Raw genomic sequence first — 25,618 nt, forward strand, 5'->3', positions numbered from 1 at the left:
CTGGAGTGGGTTGCCATTTCCTTGTCCAGGAGATCTTCCCCACCCAGGGATCAAACCCAGGTCTCCTGCATTGTAAACAGATGCTTTACCATCTGAGCCACCAGGGAAGTCACTCATGAGATAGAAGGAGATGATATTTAAAGTACTGGGTAGATATACATCTTCTTTAGAAATGGTTAAAATTGGAGCTTATCTACATAACAGTAGGGGAAAGGGAGGGGAAGAAAAGGCTTCTATGGGAAATACAAATAGGTTTCTTTAGGAAAGACAAAAGGAGATAAACTGTGGTCATGTTGACCTGTGCACATGAGGATAGTTTTCATCATCTTCTGGGCCATAAAATTCCCCTGTAGAGGGTAGAGGGGGTTTATGGTAGGTTTACTCTTGGTGCACTTTCTGGGAGTAAAAGTCACCCTGAAGATGGAATTTATGGCAGTCTCATTCCCCAGAGGTTTCTGCTGTCAGTCAGATAAGGAAAGTTCGAAGAAGACTTCTTTCTGCATCTGTTGAATCCAAAATGTCTTCAGCTTGAAATAATTTTTATACCAACTCTGGGGTTCCAAGTGGGTCCCCACAATACCATACTTCAAGATATTTTGAACTTAAGGTAATTCCTAATTCTAGATAGAGTGAGTTTTTTGTTGCTAATTTTTTTTTCTTGGCTGTGCCAAGTGACTTACAGGATCTTAGTTCCCTATCCAGGGATTGAACCCAACCACAGCAGTGAAACCACCGAGTCCTAACCTCTGGACTGCCAGAGAGAGAATTGCCAGTTTTTTGTCTTTAAATTCAAGCAGTGTCTTCGTCTCATCACTGACCATCCATGCTCAGTAATATCCTTACCACATGTATTTTGTTCTGCTCTTTGTTGAGATACTGAGAAAAAAATGACGAATAATGAGAAAAGGGAGTCAGAGGTCTCTATTGATCATCACTGAATATGTAGTATAGGGTAAGTCAAGATTCTACCAGAAAAGCAGAACCAGGAGGATTTATCAGGGATCTCTTACAAGGAGTTTACTTACACTTGTAGAGGCTGGCTATCATGACTGAAGTCCGTTGGGTAGACAGTTAGAAAGGGTGATTGTGAATAGACTGAACCCAGTAGGCATGTGCTTGTCCACAGGCAAGTCAGGAAAGAGAATCCAGGGGAGAGGGAGAGTAATTGCTGACCCAGCTGCTCTATGGACTCTCTTTTTCAGAGAAAGCCTAAACACGCTCTCTCTCTCTCTTTTTTTTTGGCCATGCCATGTGGCATGCAGGATCTTAATTCCCTGACCAGGGATTGAACTCATGCCGTCTGCATTGGGAGCGCAGAGTCTTAACTACTGGACCTCTAGGGGAGTCCCATAAACACTCTCTTAAAGGCCTTCCAACTGAGAAAAGCCAGCCAATCCAGGATAACCTCCCTTTTGATTAAAGTCAGATGATTAGGAACCTTAATCATATCTACAAAATCCCTTCAAGTAGTGCCTAAGTGCATAAAATATGTCATGGTAAAAAGTAGATATTGCTTAAAATGGCTTTTAATCCTTATATCTATAAAGAAGAGTTCTAGAATTAATAGCACCATTTTGTTTGAGAGAAAAATAAATCTGGCCAGTATCTGGAAACCTAATGATCATAAATACTTCTTTAGGATATATGTTTACTAAATATTAGGCATTTCTCATAATTATATTCTGTCTTGCCTTAGGGTGCTTTTTGAAATCACTCATGAAGATGTTTTGTTTCTGGCTTCACCTCTGACCTTTGATCCTTCTGTGGTGGAAATATTTGTTGCTTTGTCAAGTGGTGCCTCTTTGCTTATTGTACCAACTTCTGTCAAAGTAGTCCCATCAAAATTAGCTGCTGTTCTGTTTTCCCATCACAGAGTGACTATTTTACAGGTACATTTTATGAGCAAATAAAATGTTTTGTCTTTCATTGTTCAATATTGTAAGTGTGTTAGAATATATTTTGTATTTCTATAGCTCTTTACAGTGGATTCATGATAATCTAGTTAGATTATCAAGGGCTGTCACATGATGGTGTCACTTTTTGTTTGAGAATGAAAAAAAAATCAGTTCTGTTTATTTAATAGAAAATTCTTTTACTGTGCAATATGTACATATTATAATAACTAAAGGAACTCAACTTTTACCCTGATTTTTACTCAAACCTGTTGAGATACGCCTTTCCTTTCTTAAAGTTTTGAATTTATTTTGTTTCATACTAAAAATTGGTGTAAGTTAAATTATAATTGACTTAGAAATTTAGATTTTCTGATTTTTACCTCAGTATATTTATATTAACCTAAAAAAGCAAATTTTTTTTTAAATTTGGCATATTAAAAGATTTAAAAAAATATATCTGAAAGTATGTGACTGGTACACTAGCCTTAAGATATTTCATTGTCAGTGGTTAATTAATAGAATTATATGCAGATCATGATAAATCAAAAATTTTTTAAATAAGACTTGAGAGGACATTAAATATCTTCCCCAGAGACAAAATTTGATGCTGACTTTCTTTTTAGGCAATGTGTTTTTCATCCTATTAAAAAAAATCATATACATATAGGTATAGATACAGATATAGATACATAAATGAAATCATTATAGCAATGTGGCTTGCTGAATATCAGTGATATAAATTTTCTCATCTGTTGGTGAATTATTCTGTGAACCTGGGCAAGATTTTAATATAACTTTTATTTTCCTATAAAATTCAAGGAGCATGATTTTTCAGGGAAAATATAATAAGTTCCTTATAGATTTGAGTGATAGTTACTTAGAGAAAGGAAACTTCCCTTGTATGTCGTCAGTTTGATATGCCTCTTTAGATCTGATCCCCTTGCTTAATGTTTTAGCACTATCTCAGATAAATTTACTTTCGCAGTGGTTTTTAACCTTTTGGGGACCATAGATCCTTCTGAGAAATGTATACATACTTACTAACTCTGCTCCCAAAATACAACAATTTTCACATATAACTTCATTGTGATTTGATATAAGTCGCAGTATATACTTACTTGAAATATTACTAGCAGATCACATTTGACTTTGTAAGGGCTCCTTGTACAGATTTTATTTACTGATAACCTTGTCCAAATCTAATTGGATACTAAGCAAGGGTCTTAAAAGCTTTCAAAGAGCATATATGCTATTAAAGTTTTAAAAATTTGAAAAAATAGAATATCTTGAATTATTATGGGGGAGAAAGTCCCCAAAGTGAGATGGACTAAGTGTTTGAGGAAATTAAGAACCTCTTTATTTCAGAGTAAGGAGTTTTCTCTTGCGAAGGAAGAAAGGCTCAATATTTGGTTTCTCACAAACCTGAAGTATATTTGGGCATTTTTTGCATACTCTGGGTAGCAATGTTAACAGTATTTAAATTTGATGCCTTTTAAAAGTGAAACGTTTTAGTTAGAGCAGAATCTTAGATTTCTAGCTACCAAATTGTCAGGTAACTGTTTTTCATTTTTACATGAATTTCTACTTAGAGAAGTTAGAAGAAACTATAACATTTTCTAATTGCTTTCTTTTCCCTGTCATTTGCTAAGTCCTTATGCCTATGACGATTGGTTGCAAAGGATATTGAGTTGTATTGTGCCACTAAATTCATAATTTCAGTTTATATGAGTATCTGAAAAGTGTTACTGTGCTTTACCTTGTTGAATATTGATAGCTGTGCATTCATTTCTAGAGTTCAAAGTTGACATTATACTTAACACTAGAAATTAGGTCAGAATATTTCAGATTCACCTTATTGAAAATGGAGAACAGAACCATTTGGCCATCACTTTTTTTTTAATGATTTTACTGCCAGGCTTTTCTCTAGTTGTGGCAAATGGGGGCTAATCTAGTTGCGGTGTGTGGGCTTCTCATTGCAGTGGCTTCTTTTGTTGCAGAGCATGGGCTGTAGGGTATGTGGGCTTCAGTAGTTGTAGCACGTGGGCTCAGTAGTTGCGGCTCCCAGGCTGTAGAGCACAGGCCCAAGAGTTGTGGCACATGGGCTTAGTTGCCTTGCAGCATGTAGGATATTCCTGGGTCATGGATTGAACCCAGGTCTCCTGCATTGGCAGGCAGATTCTTTACCACTGAGGCACCAGGGAAGCCCTCAGCCATTATTTTGACAGGAGAATTTTCTAATGATAAGACTCTTGGTGGGACAGTTAAGAACTTGACTTAACAATAAAGTACATGCTGGGATGTAGGGTCAACCTACTACTTAAATATTTTGACACGCCATAACCTTAAATAACCTCCCTGAATTAAAATTCAGGTTGTCCTTTTAGCTTTTATTGAAAGAAGCCATTTAAAAATACTTACATGGGAACTTACATTGGAACCTGTGACTATGGCCAAGTGAGGAGACTGGCAAATCTTCTCCCCCAAAAAGCAACTATAAAGCTGGACAAAATTGACAAAAATAGCCATTTCCACACTTGGAAATCAACTATAGACATACAGTTATCGGAAAAATGGTTATGTTTTTAAAAACTGCTGAGTTTTGCAGTAGAAATGGGAGTCTGTGGCCTGAGGTTTCAGTGGTGAGGAGGGCAAGCACATTGCTGGCTGACACTGAGGCTTCATGCTTGCACATAAGAGATACAAAAAGGCCCATGGAAAATACAAGCTGGATTAGACTTGAAAATGACTTAATTTTGAATAAAGACGGCACAGCACCAAAGAATTGATGCTTTTGAACTGTGATGCTGGAAAAGACTCTTGAGAGTCTTTGGACAGCAAGGAGATCAAACCAGTCAATCCTAATGGAAATCAACTCTGAATACTCATTGAAAGGACTGATGCTGAAGCTGGAAGCTCCAATACTTTGGCCACCTGATGTGAAGAGCTGACTCATTGGAAAAGACTCTGATGCTGGGACAGATTGAGGGCAAGAGGAGAAGGGGGCGACAGACGATGAGATGGTTGGATGGCGTCACCAACTCAATGGACTTGAACTTGGGAAAACTCCAGGAGATGGTGAGGGACAGGGAAGCCTGGCTTTCCACAGTTCACAAAGAGTCGGACACAACTTGGTTGGACACAACTTGGTGACTGAGTAACAACATCAGTCCACTCCCAGATTCATCTGTATGGACAATCTGTCCAATCATTGGTTGACTTCTGAGCTATATAGACACAAGGTGATCCTAAGGAAGTAAGACTTGAAAATAAGAATATGTATTTTATTATTTATTTTTTGGTTGTACTGCACAGTTTGTCGGAGAAGGCAATGGCACCCCACTCCAGTACTCTTGCCTGGAAAATCCCATGGACAGAGGAGCCTGGTAGGCTGCAGTCCATGGGGTCGCTAAGAGTCGGACACGACTGAGCGACTTCGCTTTCACTTTTCCCTTTCATGCACTGGAGAAGGAAATGGCAACCCACTCCAGTATTCTTGCCTGGAGAATCCCAAGGACGGCGGAGCCTGGTGGGCTGCCGTCTGTGGGGTCGCACAGAGTTGGACACGACTGAAGTGACTTAGCAGCAGCAGCAGCAGCAGCACAGTTTGTGGAATCTTAGTTTTCCCCCCACGGATTGAATCTGGGCCACAGCAATGAAAGCACTGAGTCCTAACCACAGGACCTCCAGGGAATTCCTGAATATGTATTTTAAAAGTCAACTAAGCAGCAACATTAGTGGCCACATATCACAAGGGAGACAGAATTCACATTTAGCCTGGCAAGTTACAAACAAATAAGCAAACAAAAAATCCACAACAAAACATTTCATAACAATAAAAAATGGTCAGTACATCAAGAAGTACATTGCTATATAAACAAGATGATATTTGCCTAAAATTAGAGGTTCCAAATACATGAAGCAAAAATGGACAGAACTAAAAGGAAAAACAAATTGACTCAATGGTTTGAAATTTTAATACCCTACTTTCAGTAATTAAATGAAAAACGAGACAGAAATCAGTGCACATATAATAAAAAAGACTTGAACATTCTCAACCAAATTCCATATGCAGAGCACTATCCACCAAATTCAGAGTACACATTCTTCTCAAGTAAATTAAACATTTCCTAGGATAGAGTATATGCTAGGCCATGAAACAAGTCTCAGGAAATGTAAAATGTGTTGATGAAAAATTAGTCAATCTAAGAAAGAAATAGAGAATTTTATTTGAGCCAACTTGAGGATTATAGCTCAGGAGACAGTTTTTCAGAAAGATCTGAGGACTATTCTGCCTGTTTGAAGTCAAAGCACAGTTACATACATTTTTGAGACAAAAAGTTATACATCGAAGTGACATATTGGTAGTTTATATAGTCCAGATTTGCATGTATAAGACAAGTCAGTGGGTCATTTCTGTTGTTTATATCCTACACAGTCTATACTATTTTGTCATAGCACGCTGAATGCTGCTGCTGCTAAGTTGCATCAGCCATGTCCGACTCTGTGCAACCCCATAGATGGCAGCCCACCAGGCTCCGCCGTCCTTGGGATTCTCCAGGCAAGAACACTGGAGTGGGTTGCCATTTCCTTCTCCAATGCATGAAAGTGAAAAGTGAAAGTGAAGTCGCTCAGTCATGTCCAACTCTTCACGACCCCATGAACTGCGGCCTACCAGGCTCCTCTGTCCATGGGATTTTCCAGGCAAGAGTACTGGAGTGGGTCGCCAGTGCCTTCTCCAAGCACCCTGTATAGACTGAGACAAAAAAGAATGAACTATTGATACATATGTCATGAATCACAAGGCATTTTCACTCAATACAGAATGAAAGAAGCCAGGTTATAATAATACTTGTTGTATGATTCCATTTTATAAAATTCTAAAAAATGTAAACTGATCATAAGTGACAAAAAATAGATCAGCAGTTGGCTGGAGGAGGGGTCCAGTTGAAGGGTAGAATTATAATGGTACATAGGTAATTTTAGGGCTGAAGGATATGTTCATTATCTGGATTGTGGTGACGGTTTCACCAACAATATATCTCAAAATTTGTACACTTTAAACATGTATAATTTATATGTCAGTATTATCTTAATAAAGTTCTTTTTTAAAGTCTTTACTCATGCTGTTTAAGCACATTTTAAAAATACTTTATATACTTTTTCTAAATAGAAATAATGAAAGAGGAAATGTAAATTGATTTTATAGATTTTGTTGTTTTTATCTTTAAATCTTTTTGTCTATAAATTGCATAATGAAACAATACTGTGCTTAAGTTTTTTACTAAAGCAAAATTTATGTCCATATTAAAAAGGTAATGCTGCTTCAGTAGTTTTCCAGATATGATTTGCCATTTAGTAAACACAGCCTTAATATCCATGTGAGCTCCCAATGTTAAACTTTGAACTAATTACTACAATTTTTGTTTTAAAGAAGTGAAGGGGAAAAAATAATTTATTTTTGATGTATTTACAGGCAACGCCGACATTGCTTAGAAGATTTGGATCTCAGCTCATCAAGTCAACTGTTTTATCCACCAATACTTCTCTTCGCATATTGGCTCTTGGTGGTGAAGCATTTCCATCGTTAACTGTTCTCAAAAGCTGGAGAGGAGTAGGCAATAAAACACAAATATTTAATATTTATGGCATCACAGAGGTATCAAGTTGGGCGACTTTCTACAGGATTCCAGAGAAGCTTCTTAATTCTACTTTGAAGTACGGATTTCAGTTACTACAAAGAGTAGAGAGAGGGTATTTTTCCAGTATCTTAACACAGATAGTGTTTTTGATAGGCACTAGGGTATTATTTTGGAAACACTATTTTATCTAGAATTCTATGCTGGGAATTCAGAAAACTGATAATACAGATCCTGCTAAAGCTTTTTATAACTAAACAGATAACTCTTCCACCTAACCTTTTCTACTTGGCAGTCTTTGAATTATAACAGAAACTTTTTTTTTCTTCATTTGGTACAATGTGATTTAAATACATTGATGAATATTCTGTTCAAGTGAAAATTTTAAGATTTGGTTTGGATTGTTGTGTTTTCATAGGTGTGAATTGCCTGTACAACTGGGATTTCCACTGCTTGGAACAGTAGTTGAAGTCAGAGATACTAATGGTTTCACAATTCAAGAAGGCAATGGCCAAGTATTCTTAGGTTGTTTTACATATGTTGATTGGGAATGATTTTTTTTTCCCAAGGAAAAAAGTCTGTGTTAATTTTATTCTTTCCTCAGTTTTTCTTAAATCTAGTATTCTTTTCAGTGATGGTGATTTTTAATCTCATCCTCCTATCAATGAAACATTTAATAAGTTACATGATTATTTTAGATAACTGTCTAATACTCTAAGGGAAGATAGAAAAGCAATTTAGGAACTGTAACTTGGTTGTTTGTATTTCTATTTATAGCCTGAATTTTATTTAATTAGAATATTTAAATTTTTAAAATTATTTTTAAAATGTTCTTAATCACGTATATATTTTTAGAAATAAATTTTATCACTTTGCTTATTTTACTAAGGTTGTTATTGTATATAATTTTATCAGATAACATTTAAAAGTGAGTCCCCAATTTTATATATATATTAAAACTTTTAAATTTAGTAGCTGAGCTTTTGAAAATGTTCTGATTTCATGGTTTTAATTTTCCCTAAATATTTTTATTGCATTGGTGTTTATATCTTGTGAAGGTGGCAGAAATAGAGTATGTTTTCTCGATGGTGAAATGACGGTACCACTTGGCACAATGAGAGCCACAGGAGACTTTGTGACTATAAAAGATGGAGAGATATTTTTCTTGGGACGAAAGGACAGTCAGATCAAACGTCATGGCAAACGTCTTAACATAGAACTTGTACAACAGGTAGAAGTGTTTAAGTATTAAATATCTATTAACATATATAAGTATTGCTGCTGCTGCTGCTAAGTCACTTCAGTCGTGTCCGACTCTGTGCGACCCTATAGACGGCAGCCCACCAGGCTCCGCCGTCCCTGGGATTCTCCAGGCAAGAACACTGGAGTGGGTTGCCATTTCCTTCTCCAATGCATGAAAGTGAAAAGAGAAAGTGAAGTCGTTCAGTCATGTCTGACTCTTCGCAACCCCATGGACTGCAGCCTACCAGGCTGCTCCGTCCATGAGATTTTCCAGGCAAGAGTACTGGAGTGGGGTGCCATCGCCTTCTCCGATATAGGTATTAGAGGCAGCCATAACTAATTTGCTTTGCCAGGGTTCTCTATCAGTATTATTTACACATAACACTTTTGTATTAATGATGAATTACAATAGAAGACATGGATAATTCATTGTGTACTTTACTCTCAGGGTAAAGAGACTTTTTTTTTTAAATAAGTGACAAAGTGGATTTTTGTAACTGTGAAAGTAAATTTATTTTGCTATGGGAGCTATTGTTTTTGTAAAACATTAAGAACCCCGTGTGCTGGTAATAGTGATGGTAGGAAACAGTTTTTTAAAAATCTCTAGGGAATTCCAGAATTTAATTTGACTGTTGATTTCAGAGCATTTAGGAGGTTTATTTTTAAATGTCCTCATTGGCAGATTTGGATGATCTCTCTCATAGGTTGCTGAAGGTCTTCAACAAGTGGAGTCTTGCGCAGTTACATGGTATAACCAGGAAAAATTGATTTTGTTCATGGTGACTAAAAATGATTTAGTAAAGGATTACATCTTTGAAGAACTGCAGAAACATCTTCCAAGTCATGCAATCCCAGATGAGCTTGTGTTAATTAATTCTCTGCCATTTACATCTCATGGTAAAATAATTTGAAGCTGCTTTGTTTCAGTGCCAAATGATTGTAATTGTGTTCATAACTAGTTTAAAGACCACTTGAATCCTTATTGTTATAAGTAATACTAATATATATTGTGGTAGACCCTCTGTTAAATACTTTGTAAACGTAGTTCATTTTATCTCAGAAAATCCTGTGAGTAGGTGGTATTATTCCCATTTACTGATGTGAAAAATAAGGCTTGGGGCTGCTTTCTTTATTATTGATTATCTAGGACAAACTATTCTATAGGATTTCTAACCTTAACAATGAAAAATGTGTCTGTTCTGACTAATGAAGATATGAAGCATTCAAGCTGAAATGTAAAAGTTGTTTCTTTCTTTTATATTAAGGCAAAATTGATGTTTCTGAGTTAAATAAGATATATTTAAACTACATAAACTTGAAGTCTGAGGTTAAGCTCAATGGAAAAGAGGAACTTTGGGAAAAATTACACCATTTGTGGAAGGTATAACTTTTAAGATACAAATTTGTTGTTATAAAGAAGTCATATATCTTCGGGGAATGTAGCATCCTAATAAGTCTAATAAAATTTTCTAAGAATGTTAACTGCTGTCCAGATGTTAAGTAGCATAGCTTTGTTTATTCAATTTGTATTAAAATAAAAGTTAGGTTCTGTAATGCAAGATTAGATTAAGCTCCCGTATAGAGATTTATCGAAAGTGAGGTAGTAGTCATAAAAGGCACAAGTAGACAAAACTTCTCTTGAAGTAAGTTTTCCCTAAGCAAGGTAGTTGAGTACAGTTATACTTGTCAGAGTAGAAAAAATAGCCCAATCTTGCTGTACCACAGCCTGTGGTATAAAGACTTTAACATCATTATTCCAGAAGCTTCAATGATGTGTGTGTTTCTGCTTAAGGGAATTTATATTTTATATTAAAAAAACAATCAAAAACTTTTTTTGAAATATATATATATACTTTTGATTTATAGGTCAGTATAATTTTTCTTAAACAAAATATGGAGTTTTCTAAAAGAAGAATGTATTTGTATAGTCTTATCTGAAAAATAGAGGGTATCTAAATAAAAGTATTATCCACTTCATTTTTAGATTCGTGGAAAAGAGTTCTGATATATATATGTGAAGCTAATTAAAATAACTGTCCCTATATTATAGAAATATCAGATATTATTATCTTGTGGGTTTTATAATTAGTAAATCAGATACTTTTATAATTTCATTTCCTATTGTATGGGTAGAATAACTGCTCTAAAGGGAAGTATAATTTGCAGTCCTAGGGTAGGCTTATCACACCATTGGTAGGATGATGAGGGTCTCCTTTACTATATAGAAAATCATGTTAAAATTTATTTTGTGTGTTTTGTATTCATCTCATTAATGTAAGTACTGTCACTTATATTACCATGAATGCTGGTTTTAGGCCTTGAACATCAATGTATTTCTCCCTTCTCCAATCTGTAGTCTGTTCTGAGTCTCTCAGAAGATGCTTTGAAGATTCCTGATGAGTCACTCTTCTTAAATAGTGGTGGAGATTCCTTGAAATCTATACGGCTCCTCAGTGAGATTGAAAACCTTGTTGGCACATCAGTACCTGGGCTTCTGGAAATTATTCTCAGCAGTTCTATTTTAGAGATTTACAATCACATCCTTCAAACAGTGTTTCCAGATAAAGATCTGACACTTAGCAAGAATCATGCCATGAAAAGAAAATTCAGCGATGTTACTCAAGAGGAAACCAGTGGAAAATCTTTACATCAGGAATCTGCCATGCCTTTAAATTGTGACAATGAGATCAATGCTTTTATTGCACTGAGCAGAGGGAGTCAGATTTTGTCTTTGAATACTGATAGGTATTCAACTAAGTTGGGACATTGCGCTTCAGCCTGTTCGTCTGATTTAATTTCACAGACTGACATTCAAAATAGAGAAAGCCTAAATACTCCACCTCTTACTGGGAAGTCGGAAGATCCATCCTGTGTTGTAGAAGTTTCTGAAGAGGAAACACCTGTGATTAAGTCTGAGAAAATGGAGTTTCGTGTGAGGTGGAGGTCAGACACAGGCAAATGTGTGGATGCTTCACCTCTGGTTGTAATACCAGCTATTGATAAGTCATCTGCAACTGTGTACATTGGCTCCCATTCTCATAGAATGATGGCAGTTGATCTTTACTCTGGAAAGGTGAAATGGGAACAGATTTTAGGAGATCGCATTGAATCCTCAGCATGTGTATCTAAGTGTGGAAACTTTATTGTAGTGGGTAAGTTTCTGAATTTGAGGTTTATAGAGTTACATGGAAGTACCATATGAAAATACCATTAGGGCCAAGTTAAATTTTAAAAACCTGTGTATAGTACGTTTGGTTTCTGTCGAAGAATAATAATTACATGCTGATTCACAGTGTGGGCCTTGGGTCAGAGTTTCAGGGCTTGAACCTAGCTCTAAGGCTATTACCTACTCTATGACCTTCAACAAGTTGTGGAACTCCCTAGAACTTCAGTTTTCTCGTGAGTATATGGGCATAATAAATAAAACATGGTGCTGCATCACAAATTATTCCCAAACTTATCGGTTTAGAGCAATAAACATTTATTATTTCACAGTTTGTGTGGATCAGGAATTTAGGGGGAGCTTAGCTGAAAGTTCTGGCTCAGGGTTTCTCCTGTGGCTGCAACCATGTGAAGGCTTGACTTGAGCTAGTGAAATCTGCCTCCAAGATGGCTTACTCACAGTGTGGCTAACACAAGACGGGTTTTGGCAGGAAGCTTCAGTTTCTTGCCCCATGGGCTTCTCTCTGAGTGACCCAAGAGACTGAGTGAGAAAAAATGCAGTACTTTAAATGTCTAAAGTTGTAAATCATCATTCGTACTTTATTCTGTTTTTAGAAGCACATCATTAAGTCTGGCCCACACTCAAAGGGAGGGGAATTGGCTCCACCTCCAAAGAATTGTGGATATATTTTAAAACTACCACAATAACATAGAGCTTCTGAGAGGATTAAATGTGGTAATTGCTTGTGAATCCTTTACTACATGCCTGGTGGCTCAGACAGTAAAGAATCTGCCTGTAGACAGTAAAGAATCGCCTGTAATGCAAGGGACCTGAGTTCAATCCCTGGGTTGGAAAGATCTCCTGGAGAAGGGAATGCTGACCCACTCCAGTATTGCCTGGAGAATTCCATAGACAGAGGAGCCTGGCGGGCTGCAGTCTATGGGATTGCAAAAAGACTGAGCGACTAACACTTTTCAGGGACAGGCTAAGTGCTCATTGAGTGTTAGCTATTACCTGCTACTCTGTTTCCTTAAGGTGCAGGTGGCTTTTTACTTTACAAAGATATGGGGGTTCAAGTATAATGTCTCCTTGACTATCACTCTCTTTTTACCCCTCCCCCAAACTACATTAAGTTTTACTTTAGTGCTCATAGAATCTGTTTACCAAAGCTTTTGGCCTAAATACTTAGGAATATATCTCCCTACTTATGTTATCCTGGCTAGGATCTTCTTGAATCTAAGTTTGATCCTTTCCTATTGAAAACCTATATATTGAGAATTACGCTACAGGAAACTTTCAGTTATACATATGAATATGAGTAATCCCTAGTCCATGAAAGTCAGCTCACTGAGGTTATTGTTTGCATCCCAAGTGTCTACCCGAAACTTGTGGCACATGGTGGTCACTTAGTCCTTTTTTTTCTTTTTAAAAAATTTCCAGGTTTATTGAGATGTAATTGACATATGACATTTTATTAGTTTAAGGTATACAATATAATGATTTGATGTGTGTGTATATTGCAAAATGATTACCACAGTAAGTCTAGTTAGCCTACATTACCTGACACAGTTACTGTTTTCTTTTCCTGGGATGAGAACTTTCAAGATTCACTCTCAGCAATTTTCAAATATACAATTCAGTGTTGGTAACTAGCACTTAGTACTTTATTTTTTTATTAATGTATGGTTTATATACAGTAGTATACAGTTCTGTATTTTGACAGATAGATACTATTGTGTAACCACTACCACAGTTAAGAGTCCATTGCTCCAAAAAATTTGTGTTTCACTTTATAGTCATTCTTCCTCCTATCCCTACCACCAACCACTGATCTGCTTTTTGTCCCTGCTTGCGGGATCTTAGTTCTCTGACCAGGGATCAAACCCATCCCCCCTGCACTGGAAGCCCAAAGTCTTAACCACTGGACCGTGAGGAAAGTCCCTTAACAGTGTCTTTTGAAAAGAAGTTCTTAATTTCAATGAAGTCTACTTTATAATTTCTTTTATGGATCCTGCTTTTGATGTCATCCAGGAGATCTGTGCCTAACCCAAGGTCACAAAACATTTTCTTCTGCAGCCGAACTGAAAGAACTTTCTCATTACTCAGCTGTTCCTGGTGTACTCCACTATATAGGACATTTCTCTTTGTATTCACTAAGTAGGCTGTGCTTTCCCTTCTGAGCAGTAACTGCGAGAAGAAAGTACAGCAGATACTCTGGAAATTGGGCCTCAAGTGGGCAGCAGTGGTTATAGTCGTGTGGAACCACCCAGAGTATTGGGCCAATGCCTAGGTTTCACTTTCCCTGACTTACATGCACTCCAGAAACTTGAGTGATCTTTACTTTGTAGATTTTGACCACTCCCACTTGCAATTGGAGGTTTTTTTTGGCCACAGCAAGTCAGAGACTCCTGCTCTGTCTTCTCATCCAAGCAGCAGTTTGGAAAAATCAGTCTACTATAGTTGTCAAGACAGTAGGCTCTAGAGCTTGAATTCTTGAATTCAAATCCTTGCTCTGCCACTTACTACCTGAGTAGTTTTGCCCATAACTCTCCTGTAACTTAACTCTCTGTCCTTCAATTTTGTCCTCTATAAAATGTGCATATAGTCATACTTCACTGTGAGGATTACATGAGTTAATAGGAATAAAATTCTGACAGTAGTACCCTCCATAAGATAAAAGGTCAGTAAACATTTGTTATTAAGTTCCTGAGTTGTGTTTGACACTTGTTATGTACTGGGCATTTATCCTAATTATCACAATAACCCTGGATGTAGTTATATCCACATTCAGCAGAAAAATAATCTGAGGCCCAGCAATGCTAGATGATTTGCCCAAAGGATGGCCATGACAAGATCTGAATCCAGGTCTGTCACAGCCTCTTTCTGCTGCAGCATGCTCATGCGCATTGTTTTCTTGGTAGTGAAGCACTTCATAGTACCTTGAAAATGTAAGGTGTACTTACTGAAAAGGTTTTTTACATAAGTGGTTACTGTTGGTTTCTGTCTTGCTGTAATGTAAATCTGAGCCAAACAGAGCCTAAGTACACATGAAGAGCATCGAATATATGTTGTCATGATTTAAGCCAAAGAATTATTTTCCAATGACATATCTAAATCTCATCTTTAATATTTTGTTTGTCAACAGGCTGTTATAATGGGTTAGTTTATGTTCTGAAAAGTAATAGTGGAGAAAAATACTGGATATTTAGTACTGAGGATGCTGTCAAAAGCTCAGCAACCATGGATCCAACCACGGGACTTCTTTACATTGGATCTCATGACCAGCATGCATACGCTTTGGATATATATGTAAGAATTCAGTTTGTCAGCTTTACACCATAAGCATAAATAGAAGAGCATGAAATTATCAGGTGGTGTTGACTACGGGAGCAGGTATTAACTATTTTCCAAGTTTGTGATCTCGGAAGATTAAGGGGTTAATTAACAGCCTTGATCTCTTTAAGATATTTTTAATTTCCTTACCAAATTTTCACAAATTTGTTGCTCAGAATTTTGAAATATAAAGAACTTAGAATTTGCCATCTTGACAATGGAAGAGAATCACAAAAATATCAATAAGATATTTTATGTAAGAACCTGATTACATAAAATTTTAAAATTTAAGAATTATAAAGTTAAAAAGAATTAAGTTGGGAAAATTTTTTGAAACAAATATGACATAGTTAAAACTCATAAATGAAATTAAGAGCAAATATAAATCTGTAAGAAAAATATAAAGGTCCAAATATAAAAATATTCAACAAAGGATATAAATGGACAGGACCCTTAAGAAGAAATGGCTAGTAAATGTATATAAATATTTCATATGTTTAAGAATCAAAGGAATGAAAATATAAAACTTTAAAGATAGAGAAGCAAACGTTATTAGCTTAGAGGGTAGCATTAAATGCTGATGAGAGTGGTGGAAGGTAAGCTTTTGAGGAAGACAATTTGACAATTTGAATAGGTAACAATTTTATATCCTTTGACTCAGTAAAATTCTAGGAATCTATCGTGGCAAAATAATCAGAAACATGGACAGATGTAAGCACCAGAATGTCTTATTTCCAAGTTGTTTATACTACCAAGAAATTAGTTACAAATAGGGTAGAGAGAATATTTTATGTTCATATGGGATATGATCCATTAATGTACTGTTTAACAAGTTTTACAGAATAAATGAGCTAAATTATATACAAAGTGTATGATATTCAGAATGATCTCAGGTATATTAAACTGAATGTGTGTGTGTGTGTGTGTGTGTGTGTGTGTGTGTGTGTGTGCGTGCCAAAAAGATCACAAGGCAAAAATGCTAAAATGTTAGTAATCTCTGGGTATTGCCTTTTGCCTTCTTTTTATACTAACTTGATTCTCTACAGTAAGTATGTATTACTTTTATACTAAAAATAAAAATTATATTAACTAGATAGACACACATAACTTTAAAAGGGACAGGATATGTTGATTTTGTGAATCACTCTCAGAAACCAATTAATTTTCTTCCTTTTTTGTTCTTTTTAAAATTTTACTTTCTTATTTACAGAAAAAGAAGTGTGTTTGGAAGTTGAAATGTGGAGGAACTGTTTTTTCTTCTCCTTGTTTGAGCCTGATTCCATATCACTTGTATTTTGCTACACTGGGAGGACTTTTACTGGCTATAAATCCTGTAGGCATAAAATAATATTTACTGATTTTATTACCTCTTTTTCTTTAATATTTTTTACTTTTGCTTGGAACTCTGAAAATTCGAAGTAGATCTCAACTAGATACAGTCCACACAGTACTGGATCAGAATTCACTAAAATGATTGATGTGAAGTCTAAGAGCCATGAGAAAAATCTAAGTTCTGTGTTATGTCCTTTATCAGTTTTTTAAATTGGCAGAATGTTCTCAGATCTATCAAGAACTTTGTGTCCGTTCTAAGGGTAGAGTTTATGTGCTAGTTATTTCTTTCCTGGTTTTATTGCAGGTTTTTATCTCAGTTCTCATAAATAACACTCATTAATTTTATAGCTGTGTATATGTACATGAGCTTCATTTATAATCAAGCTATAATATATAAGCTTCACTTACAATAGTCAGCATGCTACTGTAGCATTTTCTGATGTTACTTCTGGGAGGTTTATGAATTTGTTTTTAAAAGTAATTGATGAGTAGAATGATTTAAATGCTATGAATTACATTTTGCCCTTGCCAGGCCACTGGGGACAGAGTTTGGAAACATTCCTGTGGAAAACCACTCTTTTCTTCTCCACGATGTTGCCTACAGTATATTTTTATTGGCTGTGTAGATGGAAATTTACTCTGCTTTACTCACTTTGGAGAACAGGTAAAAAATGTCTAGTTCTGTTTTACTTATCTTTCTCAAAGGCATAGTAGTCGGTGACAACTAAAGTAAAATTTTATACAACATTTTTTGACCCATCGTGTTGAAAGCTAGTTCTGTTTTAATTGTTAGCCCGTGGATTTTTAAATTTTTGAATGATGCTCTAATAGATTTAAAAGATTCCATCCAAACATTGTTTTAATTTTGCCATCCTCCTTGTCCAATGTAAAAAATGTTACCAGTTTTTAGCCTACTTAATTATAACCTCTATTCAGGTTGTGAAAATTGAAATAAACCCCTGCTTTTTCTTTGAAAACCAAAATCTGTTACAGAACCCAATTTTCTTTGTACAGAGGGTCCGTCTTCAACTTCGTGATCACCAGGGTAGGCTCCTTCTGATCTTTCGTTAAGAAAATAGTCTCTACTTCTTCATCCACAAGTGACTATGGCACAACTTCTGTGTTTGATTTGAGGGATTATTCTGTGGACTTGAGCGTATTAGCTCCAGCATAAGTTAGTCCATTGATGGCTATGGTTGATTCTGGGTACATTTTATTCTGTGTTCGCCCCTCATACACTAGCAGTTTCTTTTGTTCTGTGTGACAGCTATTTTGTGATGAAATCTTTTTTTTTTTAAGTCTTTTTTTTAACTTTTAAAATTGTTTTACATTTTTGGTTGTGTTGGGCCTTCCTTTCTGCGTGCAGGCTTTCCCTAGTTGTGGTGAGCAGGACTGTTCTTTGTTGCAGTGCACAAGCTTCTCAATGTGGTGGTTTCTCTTCTTCAGGAGCACAGACTCTAGGGCACTCAGGCTTCAGTAGTTGCAGCACAGGGGCTCAATAGTTCTGGTTTGAGGGCTTTAGAGAACGGCCTCAGTAGTTGTGGTGCATGGACTTTAGTTGCCTGTGACATGTGGAATCTTTCCAGATCAGGGATCGCGTCCATGTCGCCTGCATTGACAGGCAGAATCTCATCCACTGTACCACTAGCAAAGTCCTGTGATGAAATCATTTACTAAGTTCACTTAATATTTTTTATTTAGAAAGTAATTTGAATATATTCTCACCTTTGGATTTCTAAATAGAAGAGTCGAAGTTTCTTACTCCTTTTTTTTTTCTTCTCCAAATGAGCCAAAGAAAGGTTAAAGTAATTTTGTTCAAGTCAGGAAGAAAATTGAGATTACACACATGTATCATGAATATACCCACTCTTTTTATTTTGCTGCTACCATGGATTTGTGAACATTACCTTAGACTTATGCCTCTTCTTCCTGTGTGTTTTAAAATATTGGCTGACAGGGTAATCTACAGTAGCTTTGAAATAAGCAAATAGTATATATCTACAGTGTAGACACACAACTCATAGCTCTTTGTTTAAAGCTTTAGTTCAACTTACTGCACATAAAATTTTCCTTTCAGCTTACCTACCTCCTTCTTCCTATATCAGGAGACTAGAGTAAGATATAATTTTTAATAAGATACCCTGGAAACTCAGTGCAGTTTTATCTTAGAAATCATTGTCTCTGAACATATTAGTAATAACTTTTGGATGAGGTTTGAAATGAATTTATATTATGCATAGTGGTGATTTATGTAATAAGGATACTGGTGTGTTTTATGTTAGATTTTACCACTGGGACAGAGGTCTAATCTGAGGGTGCTACTTTTCAGAGAAAGCTATTATTTTCTCTATGTATTTTTACCATTCAGTAGCCTACATCTCTCACATTTTATTAAGAATTTCATAAAGCTTTAATCTACAGAAATTAAATGAGAGATTTAATTAAATTAAATTAAATCTACGGAATGAAATGAGATGAATGAATTATTTTTGCCTTTATCACCCTTCAGGTTTGGCAGTTCTCTACCAATGAACCAATCTTTTCATCCCCATGTACCTCAGCATCAGAGCAAGAAATATTTTTTGGTTCTCATGACTGCTTTATCTACTGTTGTAGTATGAAAGGTCACCTCCAGTGGAAATTTGAAACTACTTCAAGAGTGTATTCAACACCTTTTGTTTTCCGTAACCACAACCATAACAATGAAATGTTACTGGCAGCAGCATCTACTGATGGGAAATTGTGGATCTTGGAATCTAAGAGTGGACAGTTGCAAAGTGTGTATGAACTTCCTGGAGAAGTTTTCTCTTCTCCTGTGGTCTGGGAATCAATACTTATTATTGGATGTAGAAATAATTATGTTTATTGTCTGGATTTATTGGGTGACAAAGGTAATGAAGTGCAGTCCTTAGAATATACCTGAGATATTTGAAAATATTTTACATTATTGAGCCTGTGGATAGTCTTATGTTAAAGATTATATTTTGTTTAAGAAAGTTGTCTATTACACTTTACTTCCTATAGGAGCAACAGATGCTTGTACAAGGAATTATAGAACAAAACACATCCTAATGCCTGTTACAATTATTAATTAAAGGAATATTGATGTTTTTCTAATTTCTGTAGATGTCCTACTTTGGTTTTTTTTTTATAAAAGACCTCTGGAGAAAAAAGATCAAAAAATACTTGGTGGGTTAAAAACTTAGTCTGTGATGTAATTAACATTAACACCATTCACTCATTTATACTGAGAATCATAACAAAATGTTGTCAAAGATAGGATCTACTTATCAAATTGGTTTCCTTAATTTAGTATTTTATGAACAAAGTACCAATGTAGAATAATGTATGTGTATATATGTATATATATATATATATCTCTACTCTGTATTGTTTCAAGTTGATATACCTTCTTTTCTCAATTTTTGATATGTGAACATTGACTAATATTTTTTATGCCTATATTTTTCAATTTATTAGATTTTGCTATTGTAAAATCTACTACTGTAAAATTTACTGCTACAAAACAGCTGTTTTTGTTGTCAGTAGTTTGAAGGTAGGGAGCACAGCAAAAACCAGGAAAGAAGAAAACCTCTTATACTTTTAAGTGTCATGATTTCTCATAATACTTAGTGCTGCTCCTTCAGTCCCATAGCACTTTGCTTACACATACTCCATTTGCCTGGTACTAAGTTGCCCCCAGTGAACTGTACCTTCTCTGGAAGCCATGCCCTCTGCTTCCCCCTTCTCTTACGCCTGGCCTAGGCCTGTGATTTGCTTTAACCAAGAGAGTTCAGTGATGGTGATACTATGCCACTTTCTGAGCCTAAATTTTAAGAAGGTGTGGTAGCTTCTGATTTTATAGCCATGGGAGCCCTGAGCAGCCACATCAGTCTGGCTATCTGCTGGAGAAGACATGCAATGAGGCAGCCATGAGCTAAGACTACACTGAGAAGAACCAAGGAAGCCAGTGAACAGTGATGGTCAATGATATGGCCCCCAGCATTCCAGCCAACTCCAGCTGTACACTGTGTTGCTGACCTTTCCCCTGATTCTGCAGACAACTGTAGTATCATTTCATTTGTTCATTCATTCACCAGTAGAATCTCAAATATCAAACATGCCAGAGTTCTTTGTGGCAAGCAACAGAAGCTAAATTTGGGCTATTTTAAGTAGAAAGTATTTATTTATTTTTATTGAAGTATAATTGATGTACAATATTATGTATTTTTTTATTGAAGTATAATATACAATATTATATAAGTCTATATAGAAATTCACAGTTTTTAAATGTTATATGCCTTTAAAATATTGGCTATATTCCCTGTGTTATACAATATATGCTTGTAGCTTATTTATTCTATATGCAATAGTTTGTACCTCTTAATCCCTTACCACTGTTTTGCCCTTCCTCCCTTCCCTCTCCCCGCTGGTAACCACTAGTTTGTTCTCTGTATTTGTGAGTCTGATTCTTTTATGTTAGATTTAATAGATTGTTCTATTTTTTTAGATTCCATGTATAAGTGATATTATACAAAATATTTATCTTTCTCTGACTCATTTCATTTAACATAATGACCCTCCAAGTCTATCCATGTTTTGCAAATGGCAGAATTTTGTTCTTTTTATGGCTGAGTAGTATTCCTTTGTATACATACAAAACATCCTCTTAATCCGGTCATCTGTTGACGGACACTTACATTGCTTCCATATCTTGGCAATTATAAATAATACTGCTATGAACATTGGGATGCCTATATTTTTTTGAACTAGTGTTTTTGTTGTTGTTGTTGTTTTTCAGATATATATGTCTAAGAGTGGTGGAATTGCTGAGTCATATGGTAGTTCTATTTTTAACTTTTTTGAGATACTTCCATACTGTTTTCCACAGTGGCTACACCAATTGATGTTTCCCCTCAACAGGGGATTCCCCTTTTCTCCACTTCCTCACCATCATTTGTTGTTTGTGTTCTTTTTGATGATAACTATCCTGACCCGTGTGTTGTGATATCTCATTGTAGTTTGTATTTGTACTTACCTGGTGATTAGTGATGTTGAGGATCTTTTCATGAGCCTGTTGGTCATCTGCATTTCCTTTTTGAGAAAAATATCTGTTCAGGTCTTCTGCCCAGTTTTCAATCAGGTTTTTTTCTTTTGATGTTAAGTTGTATGAGTTATTTATATATGTTGGATATGACCACAAGTTGGTCATATCATTTGCAAATATTTTCTCCCATTCAGTCGGTTGTCTTTTTATTTTGTTGATGGCTTCCTTTGCTGTATGAAAGTTTTTAAGCTTAATTAGTTCCCATTTGTTTATTTTTGCTTTTATTTCCTTTGTTTTAGGAGACAGATTCAGTATTGCTACAATATGTCTCACAGTGATCTGCCTATGTTTTCCTCTAGGAGTTTTATGGTTTCCAGTCTTATATTTGTCTTTAATCCATCTTGAATTAATTTGTGTATATGGTATTAGAAAATGTTCTAATTTCATTCTTTCACATGTAGCTGTCCAGTTTTTGCAGCACCAGTTGTTGAAGAGATTTTTTTCCCTCCATTCAATATTCTTGCCTCCTTTGTCATAGATTAATGGACTGTAAATGTGTGGGTTTATTTCTGGACTCTATATTCTGTTGCATTGACCTATGTGTCTGTTTTTTTGCCAGTGCCATACTCTTTTGATTATTGTAGCTTTGTAGTATAGTTTGAACTCAGGGAGCTTGATTTGTCTAGATCTGTTTTTCTTTCTCAGGATATTTTAGCTGCTTAGGGTCTTTAGTGTTTCCATACAAATTTTAAAATTATCGGTGAAAAATGCCCTTGGTATTTTGATAGAGACTGCATTGAATCTGTAGGTTTCCTTGGTAGTATGATCATTTTAACAGTATTAACTCTTCCAGTCCCTGAATATGGTATATTTTCCTATCTGTTTGTGTTGTCTTCAGTTTCTTTCATCAGTGCCTTATGGTTTTCCAGATACAGGTATTTTACCCCTAAGGAGGTTTATACCTAGATATTTTAATCATTTTGGTGCAATGGTAAATGGGATTACATACTTAATTCCTCTTTCTGATGATTCATTTTTAGTATACAGAAATGGAACAGATTTCTATATGTTAATTTGTATCCTTCAACTTTACTAAATTCATTGATGAGCTCTAGTAGTATTCTGATGGTGTCTAGGGTATTTTGTGTATAGTATCATGTCATCTGCAAACAGTGACAGTTTTACTTCTTCCTTTCCAGTTTGTTGTTGTTCAGTTGCTCAGTTGTGTCCAACTCTGTGACCTCATGGACTGCAGCATGCCAGGCTTCCCTGTCCTTCACTATCTCCCAGAGTTTGCTCAAATTCATGTCCATTGAATCGGTGATACCATCCAACGATCTTAGTTTTCTTGTCTAATTGCTGTGAATAGGACATCCAATATGTGTTGATTAAAAGTACCTTGAGTGGGCATCTTTGTCTTGTTCTTGATCTTAGAGGAAATGCTTTCAGCTTTTCACCTTTGAGTATGATGTTAGCTGTGTGTTTGTCATATATGGCCTTTATCATGTTGAGGTATGTTCCCTTTATACACACCTTCTGGGGAGTTTTTATCATAAATGGATATTGAATATTGTCAGAAACTTTTCTGCATCTATTGAGGTGATCATATGGTTTTTATTGTTCAGTTTGTTAATGTAGTGTTATCATACTGATTGATTTGCAGATACTGAAAAGTCCTTGTATCTTTGGGATAAATCCCTCTTAATCATGTTTTATGACCCATTTAATGTATTTTTGGATTCAGTTTACTAGTATTTTGTTGAGCAGTTTCTGCATCTATCTTTATTAGCGATATTGGCCTATAATTTTCTTTTTCTTTTTTTCTGTAGTATCTTTGTCTGGTTTTAGTATCACAGTGATGCTACCTTCCAGAATGAGTTCAGATACATTCCTTCTTCTGCAATTTTTTGGGAATAGTTTGAGAAAGATAGGTGTTAATTCTTCTCTGAATGTTTTGTTGAATTGTGAAGCCATCTGATCCTGGACTTCTAATGGGAGTTATTAAATTGCTGATTTAGTTTCATTACTGGTAACTAATCTATTCATATTTTCTATTTCTTCCTGCTTCAGTCTTGGCAGATTATACATTTCTAGGAATTTGTCCCTTTCTTCTAGGTTGTCCATTTTATTGGCATATAGTTTTCCATAGTAATCTCTTCTGATGTTTCATATTTCTGTGGTGGTGTTTGTAACGCCTCCTTTTTCATTTCTGATTTTGTTGATTTGCACTCTCTTTTCTTGATGAGTCCAAGCTAAAGGTTTATCAATTTTTAAAATCTTTTCAAAGAAGCATTTTTTAGTTTCATTTATAATTTTATTGTTTTTAAAGTTTGTTTCATTTATTTATGCTTGCCTGGAGAATCCCAGGGACAGCAGAGCCTGGTGGGCTGCCGTCTGTGGGGTCGCACAGAGTTGGACACGACTGAAGCGACTTAGCAGCAGCAGCAGTAGCAGCAGCAGTCTTTATGATACGTTTCCTTATACTAACTTTGGGTTTTGTTTGCTCTTTTTCTAGTTTAGCTGTAACATTAGGTGATTTGAGATTTTTCTCATTTCCTGAGGTCTTGTATCACCATAAACTTCCTTCTTAGAACTGCTTTTGCTGTGTCCCACAGATTTTTGGATCATTGTTTTTCATTTTCATTTGTCTCTGGGTATTCTTTTTTAATCTCCTCTTTGACTTCTTCAGTAATCCATTGATTTTTTTTTTTTTTAGTAGCATATTGTTTAGCCTCCATCATGTAGTGTCCTTTGTCTCCTCCAACAATCTTGATTTTAACATCTATTTTATCAGCTATAGGTATTGCTACTCTGGTTTTCTTATTATCTCTATTTGCATTCAATATCTTTTGCATCCCTTCACTTTCAATATATGTATGTCTTTAAATCTGGAGTTTCCTATAGGCAGGATGTATCTGAGTCTTTTTTTTTTTTTTTGCCTTCAGCCACTTGATGTCTTTTGGAGCATTTAATCCATTTACATTTGAAGTAATTATTGCTATGTATGTTCTTATTGCCATTTTGTTAATTGTTTTGGGGTAGTTTTTGTAGGTTTTTTTGTTGTTGTTCCTGTCTTCTTTTGTTATTTGATGGCTATCTTTAATGTTTGGATTCCTTTTCTTTTGTATATCTATTATAGATGTTTGGCTTGTAATTACCATGAGGTATTTATATAATGATCTGTATTTATACAAGATTGTTTTAAGTTCTTGACCTCTTAATTTCAAATGCATTTTAAGAATCCTGTATTTGTACTTTCCTCCCCTCACAATTCCTGTTTTTGATATCTTTTTTTGTTGTTCAGTTTCTAAGTTGTGTCCAACTCTCTGCAACCCCATGAACTGCAGGACACCAGGCTTCCCTGTTCTTCACCATCTCCCAGTGCTTGCTCAAACTCATGTCCATTGAGTCACTGATGCCATCCAACTATCTCATCCTCTTATGCCCCCTTCTCCTCCTGCCCTCAGTCTGTCTCAGCATCAGGGTCTTTTCCAGTGAGTCAGATCTTCACATTAGGTGGCCCAAGTATTGGAGCTTCAGCTACAGCACGAGTCCTTCCAATGAATATTCAGGGTTGATTTCCTTTAGGATTGACTGGTTTGATCTCATTGCTATCCAAGGGACTCTCAAGAGTCTTCTCAGCACCACAGTATGAAAGCATGAATTCTCCAGCACTCTGCCTTCTTTATGGTCTAACTCTCATGTCCATACATCCATTTTCTTGTTTTTTAACCTCCTTACTAGCTTTGTGCGTGGGTGATTTCCTACCTTTACTGAATGTTTACTTTTACCAATGAGCTTTTTTATTTTGTAATTTTCACTTTTCCAGTTGTGGCCTGTTTTACTAAGAGAAATTCCTTTAATATTTCTTGTAAAACTTGTTTGGTAGTGCTGGACTACTCTTGCTTGTCTGAAAAGATTTTGATCTTTCCATAAAATCTGAGTGAGAGCCTTGCTGGGTAGGGTATTC

At 35.7% G+C, this 25,618-nt stretch overlaps 1 protein-coding gene across 28 annotated transcripts in view; it reads left to right on the top strand.

The window, feature by feature from the left end:
- The window catches only part of AASDH (aminoadipate-semialdehyde dehydrogenase), a 29,663-nt gene extending 9,945 nt beyond the window's left edge, over positions 1 to 19,718 (top strand). For 5 of the 28 annotated variants that reach the window (XR_014081805.1, XR_014081806.1, XR_014081807.1 and 2 more), the window contains 11 exons: positions 1,697 to 1,889; positions 7,369 to 7,610; positions 7,950 to 8,056; positions 8,590 to 8,762; positions 9,478 to 9,670; positions 10,039 to 10,154; positions 11,130 to 11,925; positions 15,082 to 15,329; positions 16,480 to 16,602; positions 17,134 to 17,265; positions 19,111 to 19,718. Coding sequence is in view for 22 of the 28 variants with exons in the window: in XM_081588462.1 (XP_081444588.1) it covers positions 1,697 to 1,889; positions 7,369 to 7,610; positions 7,950 to 8,056; positions 8,590 to 8,762; positions 9,478 to 9,670; positions 10,039 to 10,154; positions 11,130 to 11,925; positions 15,082 to 15,245; positions 16,480 to 16,602; positions 17,134 to 17,265; positions 19,111 to 19,524 (2,653 nt within the window). In the remaining 6 variants the exon portion in view is untranslated. The remainder of the gene's footprint in view (positions 1 to 1,696; positions 1,890 to 7,368; positions 7,611 to 7,949; positions 8,057 to 8,589; positions 8,763 to 9,477; positions 9,671 to 10,038; positions 10,155 to 11,129; positions 11,926 to 15,081; positions 15,330 to 16,479; positions 16,603 to 17,133; positions 17,266 to 19,110) is intronic. The other 23 variants (XM_081588462.1, XM_081588481.1, XM_081588487.1 and 20 more) reach the window with 7 other exon arrangements.
- Positions 19,719 to 25,618: the final 5,900 nt, after the last annotated feature.

This window comes from Giraffa tippelskirchi, chromosome 1, assembly GCF_054371585.1.
Source record: "Giraffa tippelskirchi isolate mGirTip1 chromosome 1, T2T-mGirTip1v1.2.pri, whole genome shotgun sequence".
In the NCBI taxonomy this organism is placed as follows: domain Eukaryota; kingdom Metazoa; phylum Chordata; class Mammalia; order Artiodactyla; family Giraffidae; genus Giraffa; species Giraffa tippelskirchi.